Here is a 25,991-nt window from a genome sequence, read left to right on the forward strand (position 1 = left end):
GGGGCGGCCGAGCTCCACCTCGTCGGTACCTGTGGTCACCCCTCCCCGTCCCCGAGGGGGAAAGGGCCCCCGAAGGACGCCCCGTTACCTTCGGGCGCGGGGGCGGGCGGCTCTGGCTGGTCCATCGTGCAGCTGGGACGCTCACTCCTGGGAGCCCTGGGGAAGGAAAGACACCACGGTCACCACAGGCAGAGGCCGCCCTGGGCTGCAGGGGGCTCTCCAGGCCAGGCCAGCGGTCATCCACGGCGGCAGCTACGGGACCAGCCCCTCCCCCACAAGGCCTGCCAAGTGTCCTCTGAGACCACGCCCAGAGCACGGAGCACTCAGTCCAGGTGGCCTCACTTCCCCCCCGGTCCTCGCTGGGAGCTGCGTCTGCGCCCATGCTTCGGGGACGGCCCCTCCCGCCCTGCACACGTCTCCCGGTCCCGTTCCCTCCACTGCAGCCTCGCGTGAAGCCCTCGCCGCCCGGGACCGTGGGCCACGCTCACGATCTCCTCAGCCTTCAGTCTCTGAACCCTGGGTCTAGGCCACATCTCCGCACACGTTTTCCTCTCTTTTTTGCAGATCCCATTCCCGTACATGCGATCAGAGGAAACCCAAGTCTGAGAATGAGCGTGAAACCAGCCAAACCGTGAGGAGGTCAGTGCCCGGGCCGCGAGGCGGCCGTCCCGTAAGCCCCCTCCCTGTTTACGAGGTTTTAGGGTATCAAATACCTGCCCGGCTCCCACCAGAACGATCCGGTGAAAATGTCCAGGCTCCGGTGCAGCAAGGACAGCAGCAAGGGACAGTGACGACGGTGACAGTGCCCTGGCCGCCATCCGCCCACAGCGCGGAACATGCTGGAGGAACCAGGATACAGCCTGCTGTCAACCCACGTGGCAGAAGGGACTGCTCGTGTGGGCTCTGGCAGGGCACCACTGGTACTGCCCGCCCAGCCACGCACTGAGCACACACAGGCCACACACTGGCCCCCACAGCAGCCACAGACCGGCCCCCGCACAGGTCCCACCTGGGCCACGCCCTAGCCACGCACAGGGCCCCACACTAGTCGTGCACGGGCCATGCACCGGTCACACACCAGCCACACATCAGCCCTGCACACGCCACACCCCAGCCCCCGAAGTGGCCCCCACACAGGCCCACGTGGGCCATGCACCTGCCATGCGCCCGCCTCTCTCGCTTAGCACCTCCCTGCTGTGCGCTTGGAAACACCACACCTCCAGAAAACAGGTTCCCTTTATTTTCAAAATGAGAAAACCAAGGCTTGGGGGTCCTGGAGAAACCCACCCACAGGGAGACCCAGGACAGACATGGACGCACACGCTGGGGCTGTGATCTCTGCTCCCTGCTCTCCTGCGGGCCACCAGGAGCCCCAGAGCGTCCGTATCTCTGAGCCCAAGCCTCCACCTGGAACGGAGGGACGGTACGGGCCTCGGCGGCCGTGGGGATCGGAACAGGGCCCAGCACGCAGGGGACACTCGGTGAATGGCAGCAGGTGGTGGTCCAGCTACACTGCCATCTGTCCTCTGTGAGACCATGTCCACCCCCAGGCCCTCTCCAGAGATCTGATATGACACACACTCAGTGGTGTCAACAGAGGCCACAGCAAAATTTGGCCACAAACCGGAGTTAGGTCTCTAAACAACTCAGACAGACGTGCACGGACCACAGCGAACCCTCGGGAAAATAACGCGGGAGGAAGCACGTCTGGCCAAGAAGCTGCGGCGACCTCAGGTGACCTGCTCCCCAGGGACGGGGACACAGGAACCCAGATGCTAACAGGAACACCACGCCTGCCAAGTCAGCAAATGTCCCTGCAACGTCCACCGTGGTCAAGGCACCGAAGTTGAGTCTGCAGGAAGTCACAGCCCGGGCGCACACACGCTCTGCTGGCCCAGCTGGCACGGACACCAGAGGGTCCACCTGCTCTGGGGCAGCGGTGCCAGGAGGGGCAGTGTACGTGACAGTCTGCAGGAATCACGCAGGCCTCCGCAGCACGAGGGGGGAGGGCCTTCACCCTCAAATGCAGACACATTCCAGAGGTGAGCCTGCAAATCTCCCTGGAGTGCGCCAGCCGAGACCCGTCGTGATGTACATGAGGCCGTCGAGGGCGCGGGGGGCTCTTACTGGTGCTGCTCACACAGGGAAACGCCAGGCTGGTCCCAACACTGGACCCGGCCCCTCCCGGCGCACCAAGACCCCGCAGGCACGGGGGGGAACAGGAAAGAAGAGACATCCGCGGGAAGAGGGGCCAACGGATGCCACAGTCATGGGAGGAAGCGAGGAAAAGAAGGGAAACTGGTATTTTTAGCCATCGGAGAGGTGAGTGGACCAGGGCTTCCGGCTCCTAGGCATTCTCTCCACAGACCAGGGACACACATCCTGCACTCTTAGCTGCAGAGGACGACATTCCCACGTGGCAGAGCCCACGGGAGCCAGAGGGGCTCTTGGGCTTTAGAGCAAAGCACAGCTTTCTACGCGGTATGATCTCTGCACACGTTCTCCTCCCGCGTGAGACGTGCTGGAGGCCGGCCATAAAAAGGTATCCTTCCCGGTGGGGACAAAGTGGTGGCGTGGCTGCTGGGGTCCCTCCTGGGGGAGCTCAGCCACATCGACCAGCCACACCCTCTTCGTCTTAACGCGATTCTCTTCTCTCCATCACACGCCCTACTCGGCTTCCAAACTCTTTAAACCTCGGTGCACAAATCTCATTAATGCGAATTGTTTGTCCTTAAAATACTTCAGAACAGAGTCCAGTTGGGCTTTTCCCCACGGGTAACCGCGGGACAACACGAGAGCTGCCCCGACGCCCGGCCCGCTGACCAGCACGGCTCACCCCCACAGGGTACCTGCTGCACACAGGACCCGTTCCAAGCAAGCCCGGGGCTCGCTCACCGTGCGCCCGAGCTGGGGCTGGAGCCCGGGGCCCCCCGTGCCGCGACCTGTGCTCTGGTAGCCGGTGAGCACCAGGCAGATCGCAGAGTGCCCGGTGACGGTTTGCTTCCAAGATCAGCGTCCGCAGGAAGCCGTGCTCCTGAGAAGGAAATGTTCTAGGCAGCAAACACACAAGTCGGCTTCCGGAAGTCACAGAGGCACTGACCGTGCCTGCAGCCTGCCCGGGCACCGTGTCTGCACCCCCGGGCCCTCCAGGCCCCCCGCAGCCAAGCGGGTTCTGAAGCCACTTCTCTGCACCATCGGGTGCCTGACAGTGAACACCCTCCCCGGGTGCCCTCTGGGCTGGCAGACGGCGTTCTGGGGACTGGGCCGGGCTGCAGCCCACTCTGCCCGAGACCAACCCGGGGACACAGGACAAGAGTCGCTGACACGATGCCGTCCTCCGACGGACGGAGCGTGAGATAACTCCAGTCCGGGCTGTGTTACTGCTGTCACTTTCCAATTTCGGCATCCTAATGAGAGATTGCATCGTGCACCCAGATTGCGGTTTTCGACCAAACGATGACGCATCCGGTCACAGCAGCGGCCAGCGGTCAAGCGCTGCAGGAGGATTTTGTGCCGCGGGTCTGGAGGCCATGTGGCTCCACGTCACAAGATGGTTTCCCGGGCCAGGGAACACCCCAGATCGCTTCCCTTGCCTTCTGCGACATCACAGAAATAGACTTGAACCTTTACTCCCGTGGCATTTTTTTGTGTGTGTCCTGCAGGATCCGTGGAGATGCGCAAGGAAGCACCTGGGGCCGGTGGGCAGCAGGATGCTGAGGCACAGGGGGCCGGTGCTTCCTGCGGCTCGTACCCTGTGACCGCAGCAACGCTGAGGTCTGGAACCTGAGGACTGCGGCACTCTCGCCACCTAGGCCCCGTCCCCCGAGAAGCAGGTGAATCAGCAGCAGAGGGCTGGGGGCCGGACTCTGCCGACACCCCGCCGTCCTGACCCCTCCCGGCTGGACCGGGCTCTGCTGTTTGCGCCTCGCTGTCCTCAGCTGTGCCGCCCGCCCGGGGGCCACTGGGGGTGAGACGACCCCGTGTCCGCGAGGCTGGGGCAGCACCCCGGAGGGGACAGGCTCTCGGCACATCGGGCTCAGCTCTGCTGGCGCACGGCACCCCACGCACAGTGCGCTCCGGGCTCGGCTCCCCGACATCCACCCCAATGGTCTCCCCACTCTCTGGGTGGGCCTCCACCCGAGCCCGCCGCCACCAATCGTGCCGGAATCAGAGCATCTGCCGGCGTCCCAGACGAAGGGGCTGGCTCGGAACATCGGCACAGAGCCCGGCTGGGGCAGGGAGCCTCGGGGCCCCGTCCCTCAGGCCTAGGGGGAGGCGGCCCCGAGGACAGAGCCTGGGGCTGAGGGGCCAGGGGGCTGGACGCTGAGCCATCGGCGTGAGCCAGGAAATCCCGGGGGCTCACAGCAGGTGCGCTCAGTTTGGTACTGGAACCAGGAGCCTCTGGGTCGGCGTCACGTCCGTAGGCTGTCCCTCAACAGAGACCACGAGGGGAGAAGGGAGAGCACCCGAGAGCTCAGCGAGCACGTCCTGCTGGAATGGCAGGGTCTACATTTAACCAGATTCCACAGCAGACCAAACACGTCAGCCCCCCGTCCTCACGTTTCCAGACTTTTAAGTAGAGGTAATGCTCACAAAAAAGGGGAGGGGTGGGGAGGAAAGAGGGTCTTCTCTGACACCTGCAGGGAACATCGCTGTCCACCTGGCACTTCCGTCCCGTGATCGCCTGGATTTTACCGCCGGGGCGAGAGCGAGGCATCATCTCGCCAAGGCTACGCGGGGGGCGGGTGTCTGCGCATTTCTTACCACAAGAAATGTGCCCGTGTCACACTGTCGCCAGCCCTGAGATCTCTTCCCTCCCGCACCCACTGGCCCAAAAACAAGTAAAAGAGAAGCAAATGTACCGGCATCAACGGCTATCAGAGAACCTGAGGCACCAGCCGCTCTTTCCCACTCGCCCCTGCTCCGGGGAAGGGATGTGAGGTCTCCCCAGAGGGCGAGCTGCCCTAGCCAGAGGCTGGGACCCTGCATCCCATCTGCCGTCCCCAGCTCACGCCAGCCATCTCCACGCAGGCCACCTCCATGCAGCCTCTCCCGGCACTCCCCCTGCAAACTCTGATCCCTCTCTCTGCCCTCCCTCCCACGGCTGCGCCCCTCCTGCGTGGCCTCAGCTCCCAGCCACAAGGAGAGGACACATCTCACCTGTGGAAAAGGACAACGCCCAGCCTCAGCACAACGAAGCATCACCACAAGGAAATCCTAATAGGAGCAGCCCACTTGGGGGCCCTAGGACACAGAATCCGGGGCGTCCTGGGAGGGAACGAAGGACAGGATGGGGACCAGAGGCTGGAGAAGCAGGGCAGACAGCCCAGCCAGGACTGCACTTTGACTGAAAGTGTCCATGAATGGAGCGCAGCCCACACCCGCGCTGCCCCTCTGCCTGCCCTCCAGGCCCTCCTGCCCTTTCCCCTGACCCCTGCAGCTCACCAGTTTGTTCGCCTCCCAGGACCTCTGCACCCCTGCCTCCTTCCCCCTCCCAGGACCTCTGCACCCCTGCCTCCTTCCCCTTCCCAGGACCTCTGCAGCCCTGCCTGCTTCCCCCACCCAAGACCTCTGCACCCCTGCCTCCTTCCCTCCTCCTAGGACCTCTGCACCCCTGCCTCCTTCCCCCCTCCCAGGACCTCTGCACCCCTGCCTCCTTCCCCCTCCCAGGACCTCTGCACCCCTGCCTCCTTCCCTCCTCCTAGGACCTCTGCACCCCTGCCTCCTTCCACCCACCCAGAACCTCTGCAACCCTGCCTCCTTCCACCCACCCAGGACCTCTGCACCCCTGCCTCCTTCCCTCCTCCTAGGACCTCTGCACCCCTGCCTCCTTCCACCCACCCAGCACCGCTGCACCCCTGCCTCCTTCCCCCTCCCAGGACCTGTGCACCCCTGCCTCCTTCCTCCCCTCCCAAGGTCTCTATATCCCTGCCTCCTTCCCCCTCCCAGGACCTCTGCACCCCTGCTCCTTCCCCCTTCCTGGAGCTCTGCAGCCCTGCCTCCTTCCACCCACCCAGGACCTCTGCACCCCTGCTCCTTCCCCCTCCCTGGACCTCTGCAGCCCTGCCTCCTTCCACCCACCCAGGACCTCTGCACCCTTGCCTCCTTCCACCCACCCAGGACCTCTGCACCCCTGCATCCTTCCCTCCTCCTAGGACCTCTGCACCCCTGCCTCCTTCCACCCACCCAGCACCGCTGCACCCCTGCCTCCTTCCCCCTCCCAGGACCTGTGCACCCCTGCCTCCTTCCCCCCTCCCAAGGTCTCTATATCCCTGCCTCCTTCCCCCTCCCAGGACCTCTGCCCCCCTGCTCCTTCCCCCTTCCTGGAGCTCTGCAGCCCTGCCTCCTTCCACCCACCCAGGACCTCTGCAGCCCTGCCTCCTTCCACCCACCCAGGACCTCTGCACCCTTGCCTCCTTCCACCCACCCAGGACCTCTGCACCCCTGCATCCTTCCCCCTCCCTGGACCTCTGCAGCCCTGCCTCCTTCCACCCACCCAGGACCTCTGCACCCCTGCCTCCTTCCACCCACCCAGAAACTCTGTACCCCGCCTCTTTCCCCCTCCCAGGATCTCTGCACCCCTGCCTCCTTCCTCCTCCCAGGATCTCTGCACCCCTGCCTCCTTCCCCCTCCCAGGATCTCTGCACCCCTGCCTGCTTCCCCCACCCAAGGACTTCTGCACCCCTGCCTCCCCCCACCCAAGGCCTCTGCCATGGCTGAGATGAATTCATGTGCATGTCAACCTTCTGGTTTGTTGTTCTCTGAGCCCAGCCCAGGCCCCCAATCTGGAGTCCAGGAGGAAACACCATCCCCCTCCCCTAGAGAGAGAAAGGGGAGGGAAGGAGCCTTGTCCAACCCCACCCCGCAGGGAGTGCGTGTGGCTCGGGGTGGGACACATCCAGGAACCTGTCCAGGCACGCTCCCTCTGGAAGGGCGCAGGCTGCTGAACGCTGGCTCAGAACAAGGAACACACGTAACCTTGGCTGATGCCCAGGCCGTAAGTGCACGTTTGTAGAGAAATACTTCCTTATTTAGGACCTACTAGTAAGGAACAAACTCCAGAAAGGGGTTTTGTGAAGAGGGAGGAAGAGGAGGGGAAGGGACACAGGAGCTCCTGGTGGGTCACACTGTGGGCAGCTGGAGGCCCAGGTCGAGGGGAACCCCCTGCCCCGGGGGTGGGGTCCACACGGGCTCTGACCATGTCAGTGACATGGCTGTGTCCTCCTGTCCTCTGATGGTCAATTTACCAAGAGGAGACTCACCATCCAACCGCACGTCCCCCGGAAAGCTCTGGAAGGCCCGTCTGCACTGAATGCACAGACTCGGGTCATCTGAGTCAGAGCAATCCAGACTTTTCTCTAAACCTCAACTTCACCTGCACAAAATCACAACTGCTTCACATGATCAAGACTTACCGAGGAGTAAGTGAGATCTGTCTTTATCAGCCCAAGTCTTTGAGAAATGCTTTCTTTAAATATCAAGCTCGGAAAACAAAATAGCAGAAAGTTGCTCATGGAAGTGAACGGTCTCTAGAGCTGCCTCTGCTCCCAGAGCCCACACCCTGTGCTCCCACCAGCCCTCCTCCCGGAGCCCACACCCTGTGCCCCATCAGCCCACCAGCGGGGGCACCGCTCTCTCTGATTAATTCTGGGGCCGGGTGCCCTCCGCAGCCTCTCCAGGCCTCCCTGTTCTTTCCCACACCACACTGTGCCCGACCCAAGGACAGGGCAGAGCATCCCAGAAAAAGGTCAGCTCACAACGTGACCCAGAGTAAAACCACAAGCCCCTCCACTAAGACCCACGTGCCCAGAAGTCTCATACATAAAGTGAACTCCAACTGTAAGAATCATCCTCAGAGACCAGGACAGGCAGCCTCAGAACGGGGGTCACCTGGGACCCGGGCCAGAGTCTGAGCGCTGCACCCCCAGCAGGACAACCTCCGTGCCCAGGGTGCAGGGCCTCCAAGGGGTGGGGGCCGCCCAGGAAGGGAGCTACTTACGGGAAGCGTAATCGAATGCTCCCACAGAGAAGTGTTATCACATCGGTCAGACCCAGGATAAGAGCCATCCCCCCCGGGGCACAGCAAGCCTCCTTCCTCACACACGTGGGGAGGGGAGTCCGTGAACCTGCTCCGTCCCCCGGGACACGGCCCCCAGGGTACTGGGGTGCCCACACACCCAACACCAGCGGAGCCACACCGTGGACCCTGGGAAGAGGAAGGAGAGGGTGTCCAGAGGGCGCAATCACTGTGACCACACTGCAGTCCTGGGCAGGGAGGCAGGAGAGCAGGCTAGGACTCTGCCAGCACGGCTGAGGCAGGGCTGCGAAGAGAGTGCTTCCCGGAGGAAGACAGAGGAGGGCAGCACGAGGGGAGGGAGGCCCCCCCACCTGCAGGGGGACCCCCCCCCCCATCCAGGGCAGGGCCTCGTGCTTGGCTCCGAGGGGATCCACAGATGTGTTTGAGCAGGGAACTGATGTGGCCAGAGAGGCCTTTTTAGAAGGTTACTCAGGTATCGGGGTCCACAGGGCACCGGGGAGGAGGGCCAGGTGGATGGAGGGTATCTCCAAGACCACGGGGCAGGAGCAGAGGTTCATGACCATGAGACGATGCTAATTAGGCAACTGAAGACTCCTTAGCCTGCAGCCCTCCAAAGTCGTGGCCATTTCTTCTTCTTTTTTTTTTTTTAATTTTTTTAATGTTTATTTTTTTTTTTAATTTTTTTTTTATGTTTATTTTTGAGACAGAGAGAGACACAGAATGAGCAGGGAAGGGGCAGAGAGAGAGGGAGACACAGAATGTGAAGCAGGCTCCAGGCTCTGAGCTGTCAGCACAGAGCCCGACGCGGGGCTCGAACTCATGAACCGCGAGATCATGATCTGAACCGAAGTCGGACACCTAACCACTGAGCCAGCAAGGCGCCCCCAAAGTGGTGGGCATTTCTCCTTCAACCCCACCAAGTCTTAAAGTACGTGTGACAGGTGGCCAGACAAAATCAAACAGGAAACCCCAGCCTCAAACGGCACATCAGACAAGACGGACTTCACATGCAGAGCATTCGTTTCCGAAGCAGAATACACGCTCTTCTCAAGTGCATACGGCACATTCTCCAGGACAGATCGCGTGTTAGGTGACAAATCAAATCTCGACAAACTTAACAAGACTGAAACCATATCAAACGTCTCTTGTGATCACACTGGAATGAAACTAGAAACCAATCACCGGAAAATGGGGAAAAACACAAATATGTGGAGACTGAACGACATCCTAGTGAACAACCAGTGAGTCAAACAAGAAACCCAAAGGAAATAAAAAAAAAAAAAAAAAAAAATACCTTGTTTCATTTGAGACAAACGAAAACGGAAACACAACACTCCAAAATCTATGGAATGCAGCAAAGCTACTCTGAGACAGAAATCTGTAGCCATAAATGTCTATGTTAAGAAACAAGAGGGCTCCTGGGAGCTTGGTCGGTTGGGCGTCCGACCTCGGCTCAGGTCATGATCTCACGGTTCTTGAGTTCGAGCCCTGCATCAGACTCTGTGACAGCTTGGAGCCTGGAGCCTGCTTCGGATTCTGTGTCTCCCTCTCTCTCTCTGCCACTCTCCTCCTTCTCTCTCTCTTTCTCTCTCTCTCTCTCTCTCAAAAATAAATAAACATTAAAAAAAAAAGAAAACAAAGAAACAAGAATGGGGTGCCTGGGTGGTTCTGTCAGTTAAGCATGAAACTCTTGATTTCAGATCAGGTTGTGAGATTGAGTCCCCTGTCGGGCTCCATGCTGGGCATGAAGCTCGAGTAAGACTCTCTTTTTTTCATTTTTTTTTTTCTTAATTTGAGAGAGAGAGGAAGCACACACACGAGTGGGGGAGAGGGGCAGATGGGGAAGGAGGGAGGGGGACAGAGAGAGTATCATAACCAGGCTGTCCGCTCAGTGTGGAGCCTGATGAGGGGCTCAATCCCACTCTCCCTCTCTTTCCGCCCCTCTCCCACTCATATATGCTGTCTCTCTGTACATAAAAAATAAAAAAGAAACAAGAAAAATCTCAAAGGAACCACTCCACTCTACATCTCAAGGAAGAAAATAACAAAGATCAGAATGGAAATAAATCGGACAAAAAGCAACAGAAAAAAATCAATGAAACTACGAGTTTCTGAAAAGATACAACTGACAAACCTCTCACCAGACCTACTGGGGAAAAAAACCAGAGAGGACTCAAATAAAACCACACGCAGCAGACGAGCCATTTCATCAGATACCAAAGAAATACAAAGGATCATAAGAAACTTAGTACGAACAATTTTAAGCCAACAAACTGTACAACCTACAAGGAATGGAAAATTCCTACAAACAACTTACAAAGACTGAATCAGGAGGAAATAGAAAACCTGAACAGACCCGTTGCTAGTAAGGAGATAGAATCAATCACCAAAAACCTCCCAACAAACAAATATCCAGGGCCAGACAGCTTCACGGACGAGACCTACCAAACATTAAAGTTAGAATTAATACCAATCCTTCCCCATACTCTTCAAGAAAAACAGAGGAATGGGAAACACTTCCAACTGCATTTTAGGAGGCCAGCATTACCCTGATGCTAAAACAAGACAAAGACAATATAATTAAGGAAAATTACAGTCCCGATGAACAAAGACGTAAAAATCCTCAGTGACATAGTGGTGAACCATAATGGACGCCGTATTGAAAGGATCAAACGCCGTGACCAAGTGCAGTTCACCCCAGGAATGCCAGGCTCAACATCGACAAGTCAACGAGAACCACCTACCAACAAAAAGGAGGACAAAGATCACAGGGTTATCACCATCAGTGCGGAAAAACCATCTGACAAAATTCGACATCTGTGTATGACTTAAAAAACAAAACAAAAACCTCAACAAGTGGGTATAGAGACAATGTACTTCGACCTAATAAAGGCCCCATGTGACAAGCACACAGCCGACATCACACTCAGTGAGGAAAGCAGAAAGCGTCTCCTCTAAGATCAGGAACAAGACAGGGATCACCACCTTTCTTCATCACGGTGCTGCAAGTCCCAGGCTCAGCAATGAGGCAAGAAAAGAGACAAGAGGCATCCACACTGGGAAGGCAGAGGCAAAACTGATACTCTCCGCAGACAGCGTGACGCTGTCCATAGAAAACCCCAGAGACCGCACCAAAAGACTGTTAGAAACAAATTCAGCAAAGCTGAAGGACACAAAATCAAAGTACGCACGAATCGGCTGTACTTCTACACAAAGTAACAAGTTACCAGAAAAATCAAGAAAATGGGTGCCCGGGTGGCTCGGTCAGTTAAGTGTCCGACTTCGGCTCGGGTCAGGATCTCACGGTTCGTCGGTTCGAGCCCCACATCGGGCTCTGTGCGGACAGCTCGGAGCCTGGAACGTGCTTCGGATTCTGTGTCTCCCTCTCTCTCTGCCCCTCCCCCATTCAGTCTCTGTCTCTCTGTCTCTCTCAAAAATTAATAAACATTTAAAAAAAGTGAGGGAGAGGGGCGCCTGGGTGGCTCAGTTGGTTGAGCATCCAATTTCAGCTCAGGTCATATCTCCTGGTTCGTAGGTTTGAGCCCCACGTCGGGCTCTGTGCTGACAGCTCAGAGCCTGGAACCTGCTTCGGATTCTGTGTCTCCCTCTCTCTCTGCCCCTCCCCCACTTGTACCTTCTTTCTTAAAAAAAAATAAATATACATTTTTTAAAAACCGGGCAGAGGATCTGAAAAGATATCTTTCCAAAGAAAACATACAGGTGGCACAAAGGCACATGGAAAGGTGCTCTCACCATCAGGGACCATCAGGGAAATGCAAATCAAACACATTGAGAGATCGCCTCCCGCCTGTCAGAACCGCTAAAATCAAAAAGACAAAAGGTAAGGAGCGCTGACAAGGATGTGGAGAAAGGGGCCCTGGAGAAGGCACGCAGGTTCCTCGAAACATTAACCCTAGAACTCGCCCACGGTTCGGCAATCCCACTTCTGGACAGTCATCCTAAGACGCGTGTAAGCCACCGAAGTGTCCACGGAAGGAAGAACGGGAAGAAACTACGGTGTGATACACACCACGCCACGCGGACTACTACCCTGCCGTGGGGACAGAGGTTCTGCTCTCCGCAGCGACACGGACCGGCTGGCCGCGTCACATTGGCTGAAACAAACGGACAGAGACAAGTATCAAGTGACCTCGTCTTACGTGGACTGAAAACGAGCTCATAAGTACAAAGAACGGATTGGTGGTTGCCGGACGCAGGGGTGGGGGTGGGAGAAGTGAGGGGAGGGTGTGAGAGATCCAAGATCCCACCGACAAGATCAGTCGGTCCTGGAACGTTCCATAGGCAGGGACACTAGCGCTAAGAGCACACTATGGCACGCGGGTCCCCCGCTGTCCGAAAGTACAGCGTTCCGACGAAATCCCTCAGAGCAGAGATAGAAGGAATTATCATTCATTTCTATGGGAAAATCTGTGACTGTGAACAGACCCCAAAAATTATTCTCTCAGGCTTTTCTTGGGCCACAGGGACACATGCCGCTAACAGACGCCCGAAATAAATGAAGAAGGCACAGACGGGGACAGGCAGCTGCACGCAGAGCGTCCCTAGGACAGAGCCGGGCTGTGCCCCTCTGGCTGGAGGACACACATCTATTTTCATGGATCGACTGTTTTCACAGAAGCGAAATCCTCCTCGGGCTCTTTGGGCGAGGGAAACCAGGTCCTAACGTGGGTCTTTCCAAGAAGCCAAGTGGCTTAGCGTGACCTTTCAGAAAGCAGGAGACGCTCGTATCTGAAAGTTGCCACGGGGGTATGCAAAATGTTCCCCCAGAGACATCGCCGGCCCCAGCGGGAGGCACCTTGCTCAGCATATCGAATTGTGAGCACTCCCACCCCCAGAAACGTCCTTCTTGCCCTCGCTCAGGACAGAACTTCAACAGCTGGGAGTTACCCCGATCCCTCTTTCTCCTGTTCCCAGCATCTAACCCGTTGGGAATCGGGGCACTTCTGTCTTGAAATCATTACCGGAATACGACCAACCACTCCCTCCAAGGCCACCTGTCTGGCCCACACTGACTCCTGTCTCTTGCCTGAGTTACTGGAAAAGCCTCACAAGTGATCTCCCTTCCCCATCCTCAACCCTCTGTAAACTGTTTCCAAGACTGCAGCCAGGATGGCCCAGTTAAACAGGGGTCACGTGTGGTCACAGCCCTGCCATGGCTTTCTGTCACCCTCTGTCACTTCCCTGAGGCCAAGTCCTACCTCTGTCTTCCGCAGCCACGGGCCGTCTTGCTGTTCCTGGACATGCCTGGTACGCTCCTGCCTCAGGACCTTTGCACGTGCGATTCCTTCTGCTTGGAAAGGTCTCGTGGCCTTATCACTCACCTTCTTTAGATCTTTACTCAAGTATCGCCCTCCTAGCGGTCCTACCTGCTCCCGTGTGAACAGCATCACCCTCTCCTCACCTTCACACCCCCAGCCCTGCCTCCACCTTTACTCTTCCAGAGCATTTATCATAGTCTCTAGTCCATTTCAGCAGGCCTATCATGTCAGCTTAGTAGTTGAACCCGGTGCCTGGGGCCCTTCCGCAGCGCAGAGCCAGAGAGCAGGCTGGCCGGCCAACTGCGCCCCGGAGCACCATCAGGAGAATGGGCCTTACTAGGAACACACCTGCGTGTGAAGCCACAGCCGCCTCGGTTACAGGTGAGCACGTGCACTTCCTGTTCCATCCTGAACGCTGAGCAGGGACCCGTCCCGGGGTGCACATCTCCCTCTGGCTGGGTCCTGCCTAACAGGGCCATCTCCTCGCGGCCGCGAACACCTGTGCCCGGTTCCCGCACACCCCTGCGGCCGGGCAGAATGGGACACCTGTCACTCCCTCCTGGTAAGTCGCACAGTGCGCAAGAGGGACAGCAGACCACCCGGGCTCTGCCTCACTCTCACACATCAGGCCCGGACCGAGGCCCTCACGGAGGCCGCTGGCCCCTGCGGTCCTAGGAACCTGGCGGCGGGAACGGGATCTCAGCTGCAAATGACAAGTGACCCCCTCCCCGCAGCACAGTAGTGGTGGACAGGACGCCCCAGCGTGGCCCCGTCAGAAACGCTTGTGCCGCCAGACTCCCCGAACATGCCCACGACATTCCCGCAGCTCCCGGGAGGCAGGTGGCACGCGGGGCACGAGTAAGCCCCTGCCCCGCCCCCCCCCCCCCCCCCCCCCCCCGCGACTGGGCCGCTGCCCCCCGCCCCGCCAAGTCCGGGCTCCAGAGCGGTCTTATCACTGCTGCAGCACAGGGCCGTGGGGGGCGGAGCCCAGTCCCTGTCCTTGGGACGAGGCCAGTGACGGCCCACAGCCTCCCGGCCGCCCGGTCCACCCGGCCCGCAGGCCCAGACCTGCTGGCACAAGTGACGAAAAGACATGCGGGATTCTTTCCGCTGGAGCTCAGCGCCAGCCTCGGGAGCGCGATCCTCCTGCTCTCCGGGACTCCCCGGGCTGTGTCTACACTGGCCCGTGCAGGCCTCCCATCCAGACGGCTCAGCAAACGCCCTCGGGGTTCAAGTCACTTCCCAGCCGCTGTTAAAAAGGCAGAGCAGCCAACAACGACGGCTGTGCTGCAAACTCGGACGACAGCCCTCCTGAACACAGCCCTTCCAAGCCCTGGCTTCAAACTTCGCCCGCTGGCCACGGAGGACCACGTCAGCATCAACACCTCTTCCAATGCACTCGCCTCCCGGTCCTTAAAGCCAGGAACCAAGCGCAAGTCGCTGCTCTCTTCTCCGCTCAGAGAAATGAGAATAACAGAATGAAACCCTCAGTGTGCCCAGCACGCTTGTGTCAAGTTGTAATGCCCGGGCCTTTCTCACACGGGCAGCACTTCTCACTTCAACGTTTATTTATTTTTGAGAGAGAGACAGACAGAGCACAAGAGGGGGAGGGAGACAGAGAGAGAGAGAGGGAGACACAGAATCCGAAGCAGGCTCCAGGCTCTGAGCTGTCAGCACAGAGCCTAACGCGGGGCTCGAACTCATGAGCCGTGAAATCACGTCCTGAGCCGAAGTTGGGGGCTTAACAGACTGAGTCACCCAGGCGCCCCGTCCCATGGGCAGCTCCTAATGACCCACACTAACGAGAGAAGCCAGAAGTTCAGAGGTCACGTATATATGTGACATCGTGGCTTTCCTTATAACATCTGTATCTCAGAGGAAATGTCTACATTGCCTTCTTAAAATAGTAACGATGATCATGGCACTGTCACGAAAGGGTCTGGAGCTCCACAGCCAAACCATGTGGCCGTGGCCCGGATAAGAATGAAGACACACCCTCAGCCCACAAAGCGAAGCCCACATCCTCAGGGACCCCGACACGCCTCACACTGGAAGGTCCTTTGCTACGCGAGGTTGTCCGTGTACAGAATACCCAGGCACCCTCCCCCATTCCTTCTGCTTTCTTCATGAATTCTCCAGTTTGGGACTTGTGAGTGGTCGGTCACTGGGTCAAGCTTCCGGAGTCTAGGATGGGCCAGCAGGTAAGCAGACCCCTCGGAGCCCCCGCGGAGAGCTAAGAGCCGCTCGATTCCCTCCGGACGTGCAACGCGCCACCGCCCCCCGGCTCCTACACAACGTACCCCCCTTCTCCGTGTCTCTCTGTCACAGAGGCCACCCCACACAGTTTTAGCTGAGGCTGTGTTTTACTGTAACCAATTTCTGATACTGGAAGGCGGTTCATGGGAGAGAAAAACATGAACACTACAAAACATTCAATATTTCAAAAAATCTTTTTCACGTGAAAATATGAAATAAAAACACACACAGCCCCTCCTACCAGCAGGTACAGATCACTTCAGTGACTCAAAGAAAAGCAGGGGAAAAAGAGTACCTGTGGTTCTGACAACCATTCCTTTTCACGATCGGAGCTTTGAAGATTCACGAACAGGCAGTGAGAAGCGTGAGGTGTGTGTGTGTCAGGGAGGCTGGGGGCGGAGAAGGTCCCGGGTCTGTCACCTGCCGTCAGCCAGGGCCGTCCCTGTCACAGGCGAGGCCCCGCCACAGCCTCCCACAGATGCACTCAGCTCTCATCTGGGACCCCGGGTCAGACTCACCCAGACCTGGAGCTCCCGTGCCTACCGCACAGCTCCAGGATCTCCCGTCCTTCCAAAATTACACTTGCAGGAGGCTTGGTTGAGAAAGGTATGATCCCACCTAATCGAAGTTTCACACCTACTCTCCCTTTCCGTCTTCTTTCTCTCCACTCCCCTTCTACCCGTGCAGACTAGGAGTAACGTACCAGCTGAACACCAACACGCTCTGAGACCTTTCTACCACACCCTGTGCAACACAGCAACATCCTACAACTCGGGTTTTCAAACTATTATTTACGGAACAATACAGCCAAAATCCCCCCATTTTCATTTCACTCTGCAGACCATTTTCTGTGTAAAAAGCCTTTCCATAGAAACTGTGTTCCTGCAACTTTGTAAGTGAGTAGACTTGAAACTCTGTGGCATGACCTGACTCACCCCGGGTCAGGTGAGCGCTTCCAGAACTCAACCCAGGGCTCCTGACCATCAAGCCCCTTGCTGCAACCGGCCTGCCTCTATCCAGAATTCCCAAAGACTTTCCTCTCACCTTCACTGCAAAGAAACTACATAGAAAACACAGCAGATCAAAATATTGAGATGATAAATTTAGTAAAAGTAGAAAGGTAAAAGGTAAAAAGTGGGGCGCCTGGGTGGCTCAGTCGCTTAAGCGTCCAACTTTAGCTCAGGTCATGATCTCACAGTTTGTGACTTTGAGCCCTGCACTGGGCTCTGTGCTGACAGCTCAGAGCCTGGAGCCTGCTTCACATTCTGTCTCCTTCTCTCTCTGCCCTTTCCCAGCTCTCTCTCTCTCTCTCTCTCAAGAATAGACATTAAAAAAAAACAAACAAAAAAAACATTTTTAAAGGTAAAAAGCTATTTTAAATAACTCTCAATTTCCCTCTTCCCTAATTGTAACCCCTGGTGGAAGGTTAATCAGTTATGACATAGCACCTTAGACAAATGACAAGGAACCAGGAAATTCTGTATCTGACTACAAACGGCCCCCGTCCCTAACCGTAGACGTTAGCCACTCAGTCATATGCTAGGGCCAATCAAATAAACACTGTTAGTTGTGGAGCAAATTATATTTCAAAAACACAAACACCAAATCTTATCTTTCCTTTCTAATAAAAGTTACTTCCTACGAAACAGATATACGAAATAGATTTAGTGAACAGTAAGTGAACAGTGAAAACCTCACCCCTGCAATGTTCCACCTGGCGGGGCACTCAGGCACGCCTGCACCGAAACCGCACACTGACAGCTTCTTAGGTTGTACTTTGCGGCTCAGCCAGAGAGGAGAGAACAGCCCGCGAGGTTTGGAGTTAATGAGAAGTTTCACCTCTAGCAAAAGTGAGTCACTGACATGAATACCGCATTGCGCCAATCTGCTGCTTTCTCTGAACACGGATGCATCGTTTGCCCAGATGTTGATGCTCAAAACTGAGGGTCTCACAGAGGCGAAGGGTCGCCAGCTGGGGGTGAGTCGGTGCCTCCTGAGTATGGCCTGCACCCCTGCTTCAGTCTCTGGAGCCGTGATAATCTGAGAGAACGGGGACACATACTTGCTTCCAAGATGTAATTACGTTCATCCTGAAGCAGACCAATGACTTTGTCTTTACAGGAAAAGGGAAATTACTGTTCCAGATAAACACCTCAGTTCCTCCCGTGACTTGAGTGGGGTCTGGTTGACTCCAGCCTCCGGGCCCCTGCCCGGAGGACCCTCCCACACAATCCTGACAGCCCATTACCACTATCCCGCGGGGGAGGACCCCGGGCACCCTGCCGAAGCTGGGGGGCCGCTCGTGGGCTTGCTCCCTCCACGTCTGTGCGCCGGGTACCAGGACAAATTCCACCCAACTTGGCGGCCACTCGTGGTCTGTTACCTGCACTGTCTGTACCCAGGAGTGACAGGTGACACCCTGAAGCTGGGGGCTGCTCGTGGACCCCCTTACACACGAGCTGTATTGTCTGTGCCAGGGGACAGGGGACACCCCACTGGGTGGGGTGCTGCTCACGGTCCGTCACCTGCACTGTGGGTGCTCAAGGGTGCAGGGGACACCCCTCTGCAGTTGGGGGGGGGGGTTGCATACGAACCACTCCTTGATGTCTGTGCTGTTCCTGGGGAACAAGGCCCCCACCACCAGGGGTCTGCACCTCCCGTAGAACTCCGGGTGGGCGGGCAGCCCAGAGTTCACGGATCTGTGGGATTTAGCGAGTTTAGGGGGCACTGGACGGAAGAGAGACTTTCAAAGGAAAAAGCAAACTCGTCCGAGACCCGCGATTAACTCGCTGGACGCGCCCTTCAAGGACCCCAGCCTCCCATTCCTGGGCCCGCGCCCTCCCCACCGGAACCCCCGCCTCTCCCCACAGGACCCCAGACTCCTTGCGACCGCCAGTCATCCCTGCCCCCCCCCCCCCCCACAGACCCCCGGACCCTGCCCCTGGGCCTGCACCGTCCCCCAGGGAGCCTCACGTCCCGGCCCGAACTCACCCCCCAAGTACCCTGGCCCTCTAGCTTGCACTCACCCAGGCGGGACCACCGCCAGCCGGCCCTCCGAGCGCCCCTCACCCTGCCCCGCTGCTGCCGCCCTGGGATGCGCCCTGGCCCCGCCCACAGGGAGGCAGCTCCACCCCCACGGTCTGACTGGGCGGCTTCGACGGTGCCGGGAGCCCATTGGATTCTACTCCTGCCCGTCCTCGGCCACGCTCCGCCCACACGCCCGCGCATTCCTGCGGGGCCACGTGGCCGCCCGCGGCCCCTCCTAGGCCCAACGCCCCGCCAGGCTGCGCACGCGTGGGCGGGGGGCGGGGGCGCGGTCCCCCAGACTCCCGGCCCTTCCTGAGGATGGTTAGACTGTGCACGTGTGGGCGGGGGGCATGGGGACGCCCCCTGCAAACGCCAGCCCTTCCCGAGGACCCTTAGACTGTGCACGCGTGGGCGGGGGGAGGCATGGGGACGCCCCCTCCAAACGTCAGCCCTTCCCGAGCACCCTTAGACTGTGCACGCGTGGGTGGGGGCAGGACCACCCCCCACTCCCACCCTGCCCCAGATACAGGCCTTTCCCCAAGCACCCATAGACTGTGCACGCGTGGGCGGGGTCGTGGGTAAGACCCCTACCCCCTACCCCCCCCCCCCCACACCCGACGCTTCCCGAGGACTCTTGGGCTATGCACGCGGGGGAAGGAATCCCCCTTCCGCCCACTCCCACCCCGCCCCAGACACTTGTCCTCCCCCAAGCACCCATAGTGCACAAGTGGGTCGGGTCGTGGGCAGGACCCCTCAAATCACCTGGCCCTTCAGGAGGACCCTTGGGCTGTGCACGCGTGGGTGGGGGCAGGACCCCCCCCCCCCCCCCAATACAGACACCTGTCCTTCTTGAGGACCCTTGGGCTGTGCCTGGGCAGGGCCCCTGGGCCACAGACAACCCCCCAGAGCACCGCCTCTTCCTTCCAGTACTGGTCCAGCCCGCAGGCCTGTCCTGGCCCCTCAGGAGGTCAGCTGCTCTCAGACCCACCAGGGCTTGGGCCTTAGGAAATGCAGTTCACACGATTCCCAGCCAATTTTCAGAGGCAACGAGTAGTGCTCTGAGAGACACAAGCGCGCCTTCTGCTTCCGCCCCCCAATGCGGAGCGCGTCCTAGGCTTTCCAGCCTTCGCAGACTTTGAGTCCATCTGTGGTGGAAAACCGGCGCACGCTGGGTTCCGCAGGGAAGCGTCCAGCCTGGACGGGAAGGTCGCCCCCGTGCTGTTGGACTTGTTAACCAGCGGCGCCTGTTTCATGATTTACAAAGAAACGCACTATTGTTACCGTGACCACTGAAGGCAGGGACTGGGGACCCAGGTGTCTTTAACCAGACTACGAAGAAACCGAACTCACGGCTGGAGGATGTTCCCTGGTACACGGGCCTCACAGGTAGCACGGGTGTTCTTGTTTTTCCAAGACGTGGGCTTCTCCCCTCTCCTGCCCAAATCTCTGAACCCCAGAAGCGATTTAAGGCCGGGATTTTACAGCTGCCAGACATCTCAGAGATCTCTGGCCCCACTCACTTGGCTTAGAGAATAAAACCAAGCAGCTAATTGTCGTAATTAATTGAAACATTAAGTGCCCCTACAGCTTGGCGGCTCTGTGTAAGTTCATTCACTGACAGTTTTGACTAATGTAAATCACGGTCCTAATACACAGAGACTGTGGTGATTAGGAAGTAAACAATAGTAGGTCAGGCAATATTTTAGCAATATTTACTGTTTTAATGTTTCTTTATATTTGAGAGAGAGACAGGCTAGGGTGTGAGCGGGAGAGGGCAGGGAGAGAGGGAGACACAGAATCCGAAGCAGGCTCCAGGCTCCGAGCTGTCAGCACAGAGCCTGACGTGGGGCTCGAACCCACGAACTGTGAGATCGTGACCTGAGCTGAAGTCGGAAGCTTAACCCACTGAGCCACCCAGGCGCCCCTAGTGATATTTATTATTAGCATTTGCTCATTTTGTAGAATAGGCTGAGCTATTTTTAAATCCTATTTCAGACCTGTCTTACTGCACGCTCTGAAGATACTGGCGCCTGAATCAATGAAAAAACATATTTCCTGTCAGTGAATTAATAACAGAAAAATATTATAATGTCTGTATTCCTAGGGTTCTTTCAGGACCTTACTCAAAGGTCTTCTACCCAGACAATTACCTTATTGGTCATGGTGAACAGACATTAAAAGATGAGCTGAATTAGTTCTAGTTTGCCACACAGCAAGAAAATCCTGATGCTTGTTATGTTTCCGGATCAAGAAGGCCAGCAGTAAGAGGGAAATAGTAGCAGGTATAGAATAAACAAAGGATTTGGAGTCCATCTGGGGGATGCTATTCTGGTTTCTGACACTGAGAAAATCCTGTGACTTACACAGTCTCTAACCATATAAAAACGTGACTAATAATATCTACATCACAGCTCAGAAGCTTAAAGGGAGACCTTGGGGTGCCAGCGTGGCTCAGTCGGTGAAGTGTCTCTTGATTTCGGCTCGGGTCATGGTCCCAGGTGGTGGGATGGAGCCCCGCATTGGGCTCTGTGCTGAGCATGGGGCCAACTTGGGATTCTCTCTCTCTCTCCCTCTGCTCCCCCCCCTTTCCTTCTCAAAATAAATAAACATTTAAAAGGGGGAACTCTACAAAAAGGCACTGGGATGTCTGGCAAGAGCAGGTGCTCAGTAAGTCATAATAATTATTTGGGTCTATTTTTTTTCCCCAGAAGAATGAAAACATATTGAATCAACATTTCTAATAGATGGCTCACAAGCTTACTTTCAAAAACTTAAGGACAATCACAAAGCTACTATTGTGTCATATTTCACTCAGAAATTGTGTTCGGGGACCTATGAGGACAATGGAGTAGTCCCGTCATAACTAGCAGTACGGATTGGAGTTTCCCATTTCCAAATGGTGGTGTTGACACTTGTAGCTCGGGGCCGCCAGAAAGGGCATGTGGCGGGGACCACAGGGCAATGCGCCCGGCGGGGCTGGGTCAGGCGGAACTCTGATTTAAGGCTCCAATCCTTCTAGCTCATTCCAGTGTTCCTCACAGATGTATTGCCATTTTCTGTGAGCCCTGATATGGAAAAGGTTGCGAATTTCCACTGAGATTCCTTCTTTGACCCTTAGTATATTTAGAAAACTTCGGTTTAATTTTTAAACATTGACTTTTTGGTTTTCTTTTCATTATGACTAAGGCTTAACTCCCCTGTGGTCTAAACATATAATCTATATAATTTCAGTGTTTTCAAGCGTGTAGACTTGCTTCATGGCTCAGCGTATAGTCTATTTTGGTAAATGCTCTATGAGCACTTGAAAAGAACGTATTCTGTGTGTATTATGTAATGTTCTATACGTCAGTTAGGTCATATTTGTTACCAATTTCCGGTCTGCTTTTTCTATCAGATATTAAGAAAGGCGTATTAAAATCTTCAAACATGCTATTCTATTCAACATTGTATTGGAGAATCTACCCAGTGTTATAAGGTAAGAAAAACAAAAAGTATGAAGAGAGGAAAAACTTGATTATTGACAGATGATATGATTGTTTCCATAGAAAATCCAAAGTAATGTGCAAATAAACTGTTAGAATTAAAAGGGGAATGTAGACATTTGAGATGGATCATAGCCTTAAACTATAAAGTTTCTGGGGAAAAATGTAGAAAATATGCATCTTAGGGTAGAACACAAAATGCACTTACCATTTAAAAGGATTCAATGGGACTTCATACAAATGTGACATTTATCTCATGATCATTAAGAAAATGGAAAGGCAATGGGGCGCCTGGGTGGCTCAGTCAGTTGGGCGTCCAGCTTTGATTCAGGTCATGATGTCACGGTCTGTGAGTTCTAGCCCCGCGTCAGGCTCTGTGCTGACAGCTCAGAGCCTGGAGCCTGCTTCAGATTCTGTGTCTCCCTCTCTCTCTGCCCCTCCCCCACTTGTACTGTGTCTCTCCAAAAAATAAGTAAACAAATAAATATTAAGATCAATTTTAATAAAAAAGAAAATGGAAAGCCACAGCCTGGAAGTTAAGATGTGCAATATACATACTGAATTCCTACACATCAGCAATAAAAAGACAGTCTATTCAAAAATGAATATTTCACAGAAGATTTGCTGATGGCCAAGAAGAACCAGAAAGGGTGCTCAACAGTGTAACTTTCAGGAAAATCCAAATTAAAACCACAATGAGATACCATCACACCCATGCAAGGACAGTGAAAATCAGACTGACCATAGCAAGTGTCAGTGAGGACAGTGAGCAGCGGGGACAATCGTGTCTGCCGAGTTCTCCAGGGACAGAGTAGACGGGAGACACATCTGCAGAGTCAGAGGCTGTCCTCAGGCCAGGGGGCCCCGACAGCTGCCTCACAGCCTGCCCTCGGGACTGCTGACTCCCGGCCATCCTGACACCCCGCCAGCCAAGTGCCTACAGCCAGTCTCTTCATGTGTCTCCTAGTGCCTGTCCCTGCCCCTGCCTATGGACGGGGTTCCTGGGCATGTTGCTCAACTCAAGTTGGCGGCCACTGCTCTGGGCGGGAGGACAGCGCGGCCACTGCTCCGGACAGGAAGTCGGCAGTCACTCCTCCGGGCGGGAGGACAGAGCAGGCTTTGGAACCAGACCGCCAGGCTCAATCTCTGCTACCTCCCAGCTGGGTGACCTTGACATGTTCTGGACTTCACTAAGCCTCAGTGTTCTCCGTGTACGCAGGCTTATTCTCGGTCCCCAGCGTGGGAGGCCCTAGGGAGTGAAGATTAACTGTGGCCGTGGGCACAGACCTGCCCACACTGGAGCTAGGAGTTCTAGTGTTTGCTAACGGTTATGTCAGGGGTCAGGGGACAACGTGGTGTGATGGGAGAGTAGTCAACCAGGGGGATCAGAGCCGGTGCCACCGGCAAGGACCGGGAGAAGCCTGGGGGTGGCCGACATCACTGCAGGGAGCTTGCTGGGGCAACGCCAGGGTCTTACGTGGAACAGACACAGAGGACACACGGCTGGTTTAAGGACAGCTCCCTCCGGCGCCCGGGCTGTGCTCAGCTAACTGAAGTCTTGGGCCACCAGTGCTCCTGTGTGTCTGCTTCTTCCCCTGCAGGCTCTGAGCCACGGGGGTGCTCCCGCTTCTTCTGGGCCTCCCGACACCAAATACAGGGCCAGAAAGACGCCACTTGTTCAGTCAGCATGCGTGCGACAGTATACGGATACCCTATGTGTCTCACGTTCTGTCCACAGCCCCACCTCCTTCCATCCCCTCCAGCCACCCCTCCTCCCAGGCCGGCCCCTCCCAAGCTGTGTCCCAGGGACACTGCTCCCCCTGTGTTTGTGTCCAATCCCCCACATGCACCCCGACCCTTGCTAGCCGTGCCTGGCTCGCAATGGGTACGCAGGACCCACTGGGGGACAGTCCGGCCCGTGTGGGCCACCAGAGGATACACCGGGCTGATAAGAAGGGGCTGTAGATGAACTTGGGGCAGCCACTCCTGGTGAGGCACATCCCGATCCCTGAGGACAGAGTCAAAGACACATAGTGAGGCGGACCGCTTTGCAAACCATGCATGGTTCCTTTCCAGTCAACTGATCGCTGTGTCTTTATAAAGTTCTGAAAGTAAAACGAAAACAAGCAACTAGGTTAACACACACACCGTTCAAGAATCGGTCAGGATTGGCTTCTAGGTGGTCCTAGTGGGGGAGGGAGGCTGTGCTCACTTTCCTGACTGTGGTGATGGTTTCACAAGTGCGCACAGACGTCCAAACTCACTAAATTGTAACTTTGATTACACACAGTTTATCGTACGTCAGCTATCCCTCAACAAAGCTGTTAGACACAGATCAGCGAGAGCCGGGAGCAGCCTGGCCTGAGACCCCTTGGCTTAGGTCTCACACACAGCAGGTGTGCCCTCTCTTGACTTTCCTGGCTGCACTCATGGGGACTCCAGTTCCTGTCCCCACATGTTGGACGGAGTTGGGATTTAGGGTCAGATGGTCATAAACGTTTTCCCACTGATGTGGCGGCCCAGTAGAACACCGGGGGGCCGGCGGTGTGGGGTGTCCACAGGTGGAACACCGGGGGGCCGGCGGTGTGGAGTGTCGACAAGCCCTGCCTCAGGACTACACCATGATTGCACAGATGGGAGGATGGCAGGCGTCCCTGGCGTCCACCTGCTGAACGCCCCACACTCACAACAGGACATTGCCTGCCTAGCTCCAAGGTTCTCTCTAGCGGCCGTTCTCTCCTTGAGTTGGTGTTGGGGAACTTTCTGCTGCTTTTGCTCCGGGAAGCTGCCTCAAGGGCATTTGGAGGTTACTGGTCTTTGCAAATTGGCATTGCATATGTCCATGGCCCACGGAACATGTTTGCAAAACTTAATTGGAGGAGACAGTGGGGAGACAGAGCCAGATGCAAAAGATGGGCCAATGGATAGGCGGCAGGTCTCCCGACGAGGTCCCCAGTGAGGCTTGTGGGGAAATGCCCGGCGCCTGTTTCCCACAGGACGGGGTCTGCCCTCCTAGCTGCAGACCTAGAAGACCTAGAACAAATTCTTTTGCTCAAAACTGTCTGTCCTCCCGTGCACAGATGACCAATGGGGCGCGTGTGTGGACGGGCTAACTGGGCCCGGATCCCATCAGCTGCGCCACCCACGCATGTTGGCCAGTGGAAGACGGCCGTCAGGAGAGCAAGAGAAGGGAGATGGTCACGTGGACCCCCCAGCAGGGACGTGGCCTTCTCTCCGCATGCCCTTCGCAGTGCTGGCCCGACACAGCGGCACTTCCCACCCCGCCCACCGGTGCCCCCTTGGATGGATGGCGGGCCAAGTGGATGACCTGTGGGGGGAGGGGAGGAGAAAAGGGACAAGAAGCCCAGCGGAGGGTGGAGGGGCCTGGCGAAGCTGGGGGTAACACTGCCCCTCTGTTTCAGATGGGTCGCTAGAATCTGGTGGGGAGAAGGAAGCATTGTTCCAGGCGGGGAACAGGAACGTTTTTGTTCCCAGAGAACTTGCAACAACGACTAAGCTGTTTTCTTGCTTTGCGCTACGTCCAGTGGAGGAGAGGCCGGGGGTGGGGGGTGGGGGGGCTCTCAGGACAGCAGGCGGCTCCATGTCCAGACCCCTGCAGCACCGGAGAGGGGCCGGTCACATGCCACGCGTCCATCTAAACGCTCCAGGTGGCTCCTGGCTCCTGCGGGGCTGACGCTCGAGTCCTGAAACCCATCCGCAGGGCCGTGCCCCTCCTCACGCGGTGCGCAGGGACAGCACAAGCTCTTTCCCTCCCCCACGCCCTTCCTCGGCCTCCCTCCTCCCCCCACCCCCCCCCCACCCCCGCCCAAGCCTCTGGCAGAACAATTCCAAGCTGGAGGGGCTGGAGCTGGCAAGGAATGTTGAAGAAGGGAAAGAAGAAGAAGACTC

At 56.6% G+C, this 25,991-nt stretch overlaps 1 protein-coding gene and 2 long non-coding RNA genes across 6 annotated transcripts in view; 1 reads left to right on the plus strand and 2 right to left on the minus strand.

Annotated features, from left to right (window-relative positions):
* The window catches only part of ARHGEF10 (Rho guanine nucleotide exchange factor 10), a 101,725-nt gene extending 83,027 nt beyond the window's left edge, over positions 1-18,698 (minus strand). For all 4 annotated transcript variants that reach the window (XM_078445221.2, XM_078445220.2, XM_078445219.2 and 1 more), the window contains exons 1-2: positions 18,600-18,698; positions 89-156 (exon numbers count right to left, since the gene is read on the minus strand). In XM_078445221.2, coding sequence (XP_078301347.1) covers positions 89-125 — 37 coding nt within the window. In that variant the 5' untranslated portion in view covers positions 126-156; positions 18,600-18,698. The remainder of the gene's footprint in view (positions 1-88; positions 157-18,599) is intronic.
* Positions 18,699-19,293: 595 nt separating this feature from the next.
* Positions 19,294-25,489, plus strand: LOC144616084 (uncharacterized). The gene is made up of 3 exons (XR_013554974.2): positions 19,294-19,986; positions 21,995-22,075; positions 25,163-25,489. It is a non-coding gene; the product is annotated as an uncharacterized LOC144616084 (long non-coding RNA).
* Positions 22,564-23,868, minus strand: LOC132675901 (uncharacterized). The gene is made up of 2 exons (XR_009608899.3): positions 23,157-23,868; positions 22,564-23,100 (listed from the first exon to the last, which is right to left on the minus strand). It is a non-coding gene; the product is annotated as an uncharacterized LOC132675901 (long non-coding RNA).
* Positions 25,490-25,991: the final 502 nt, after the last annotated feature.

The sequence above is a fragment of the Panthera onca genome, chromosome B1 (assembly GCF_046562875.1).
Source record: "Panthera onca isolate mPanOnc1 chromosome B1, mPanOnc1 haplotype 2, whole genome shotgun sequence".
In the NCBI taxonomy this organism is placed as follows: domain Eukaryota; kingdom Metazoa; phylum Chordata; class Mammalia; order Carnivora; family Felidae; genus Panthera; species Panthera onca.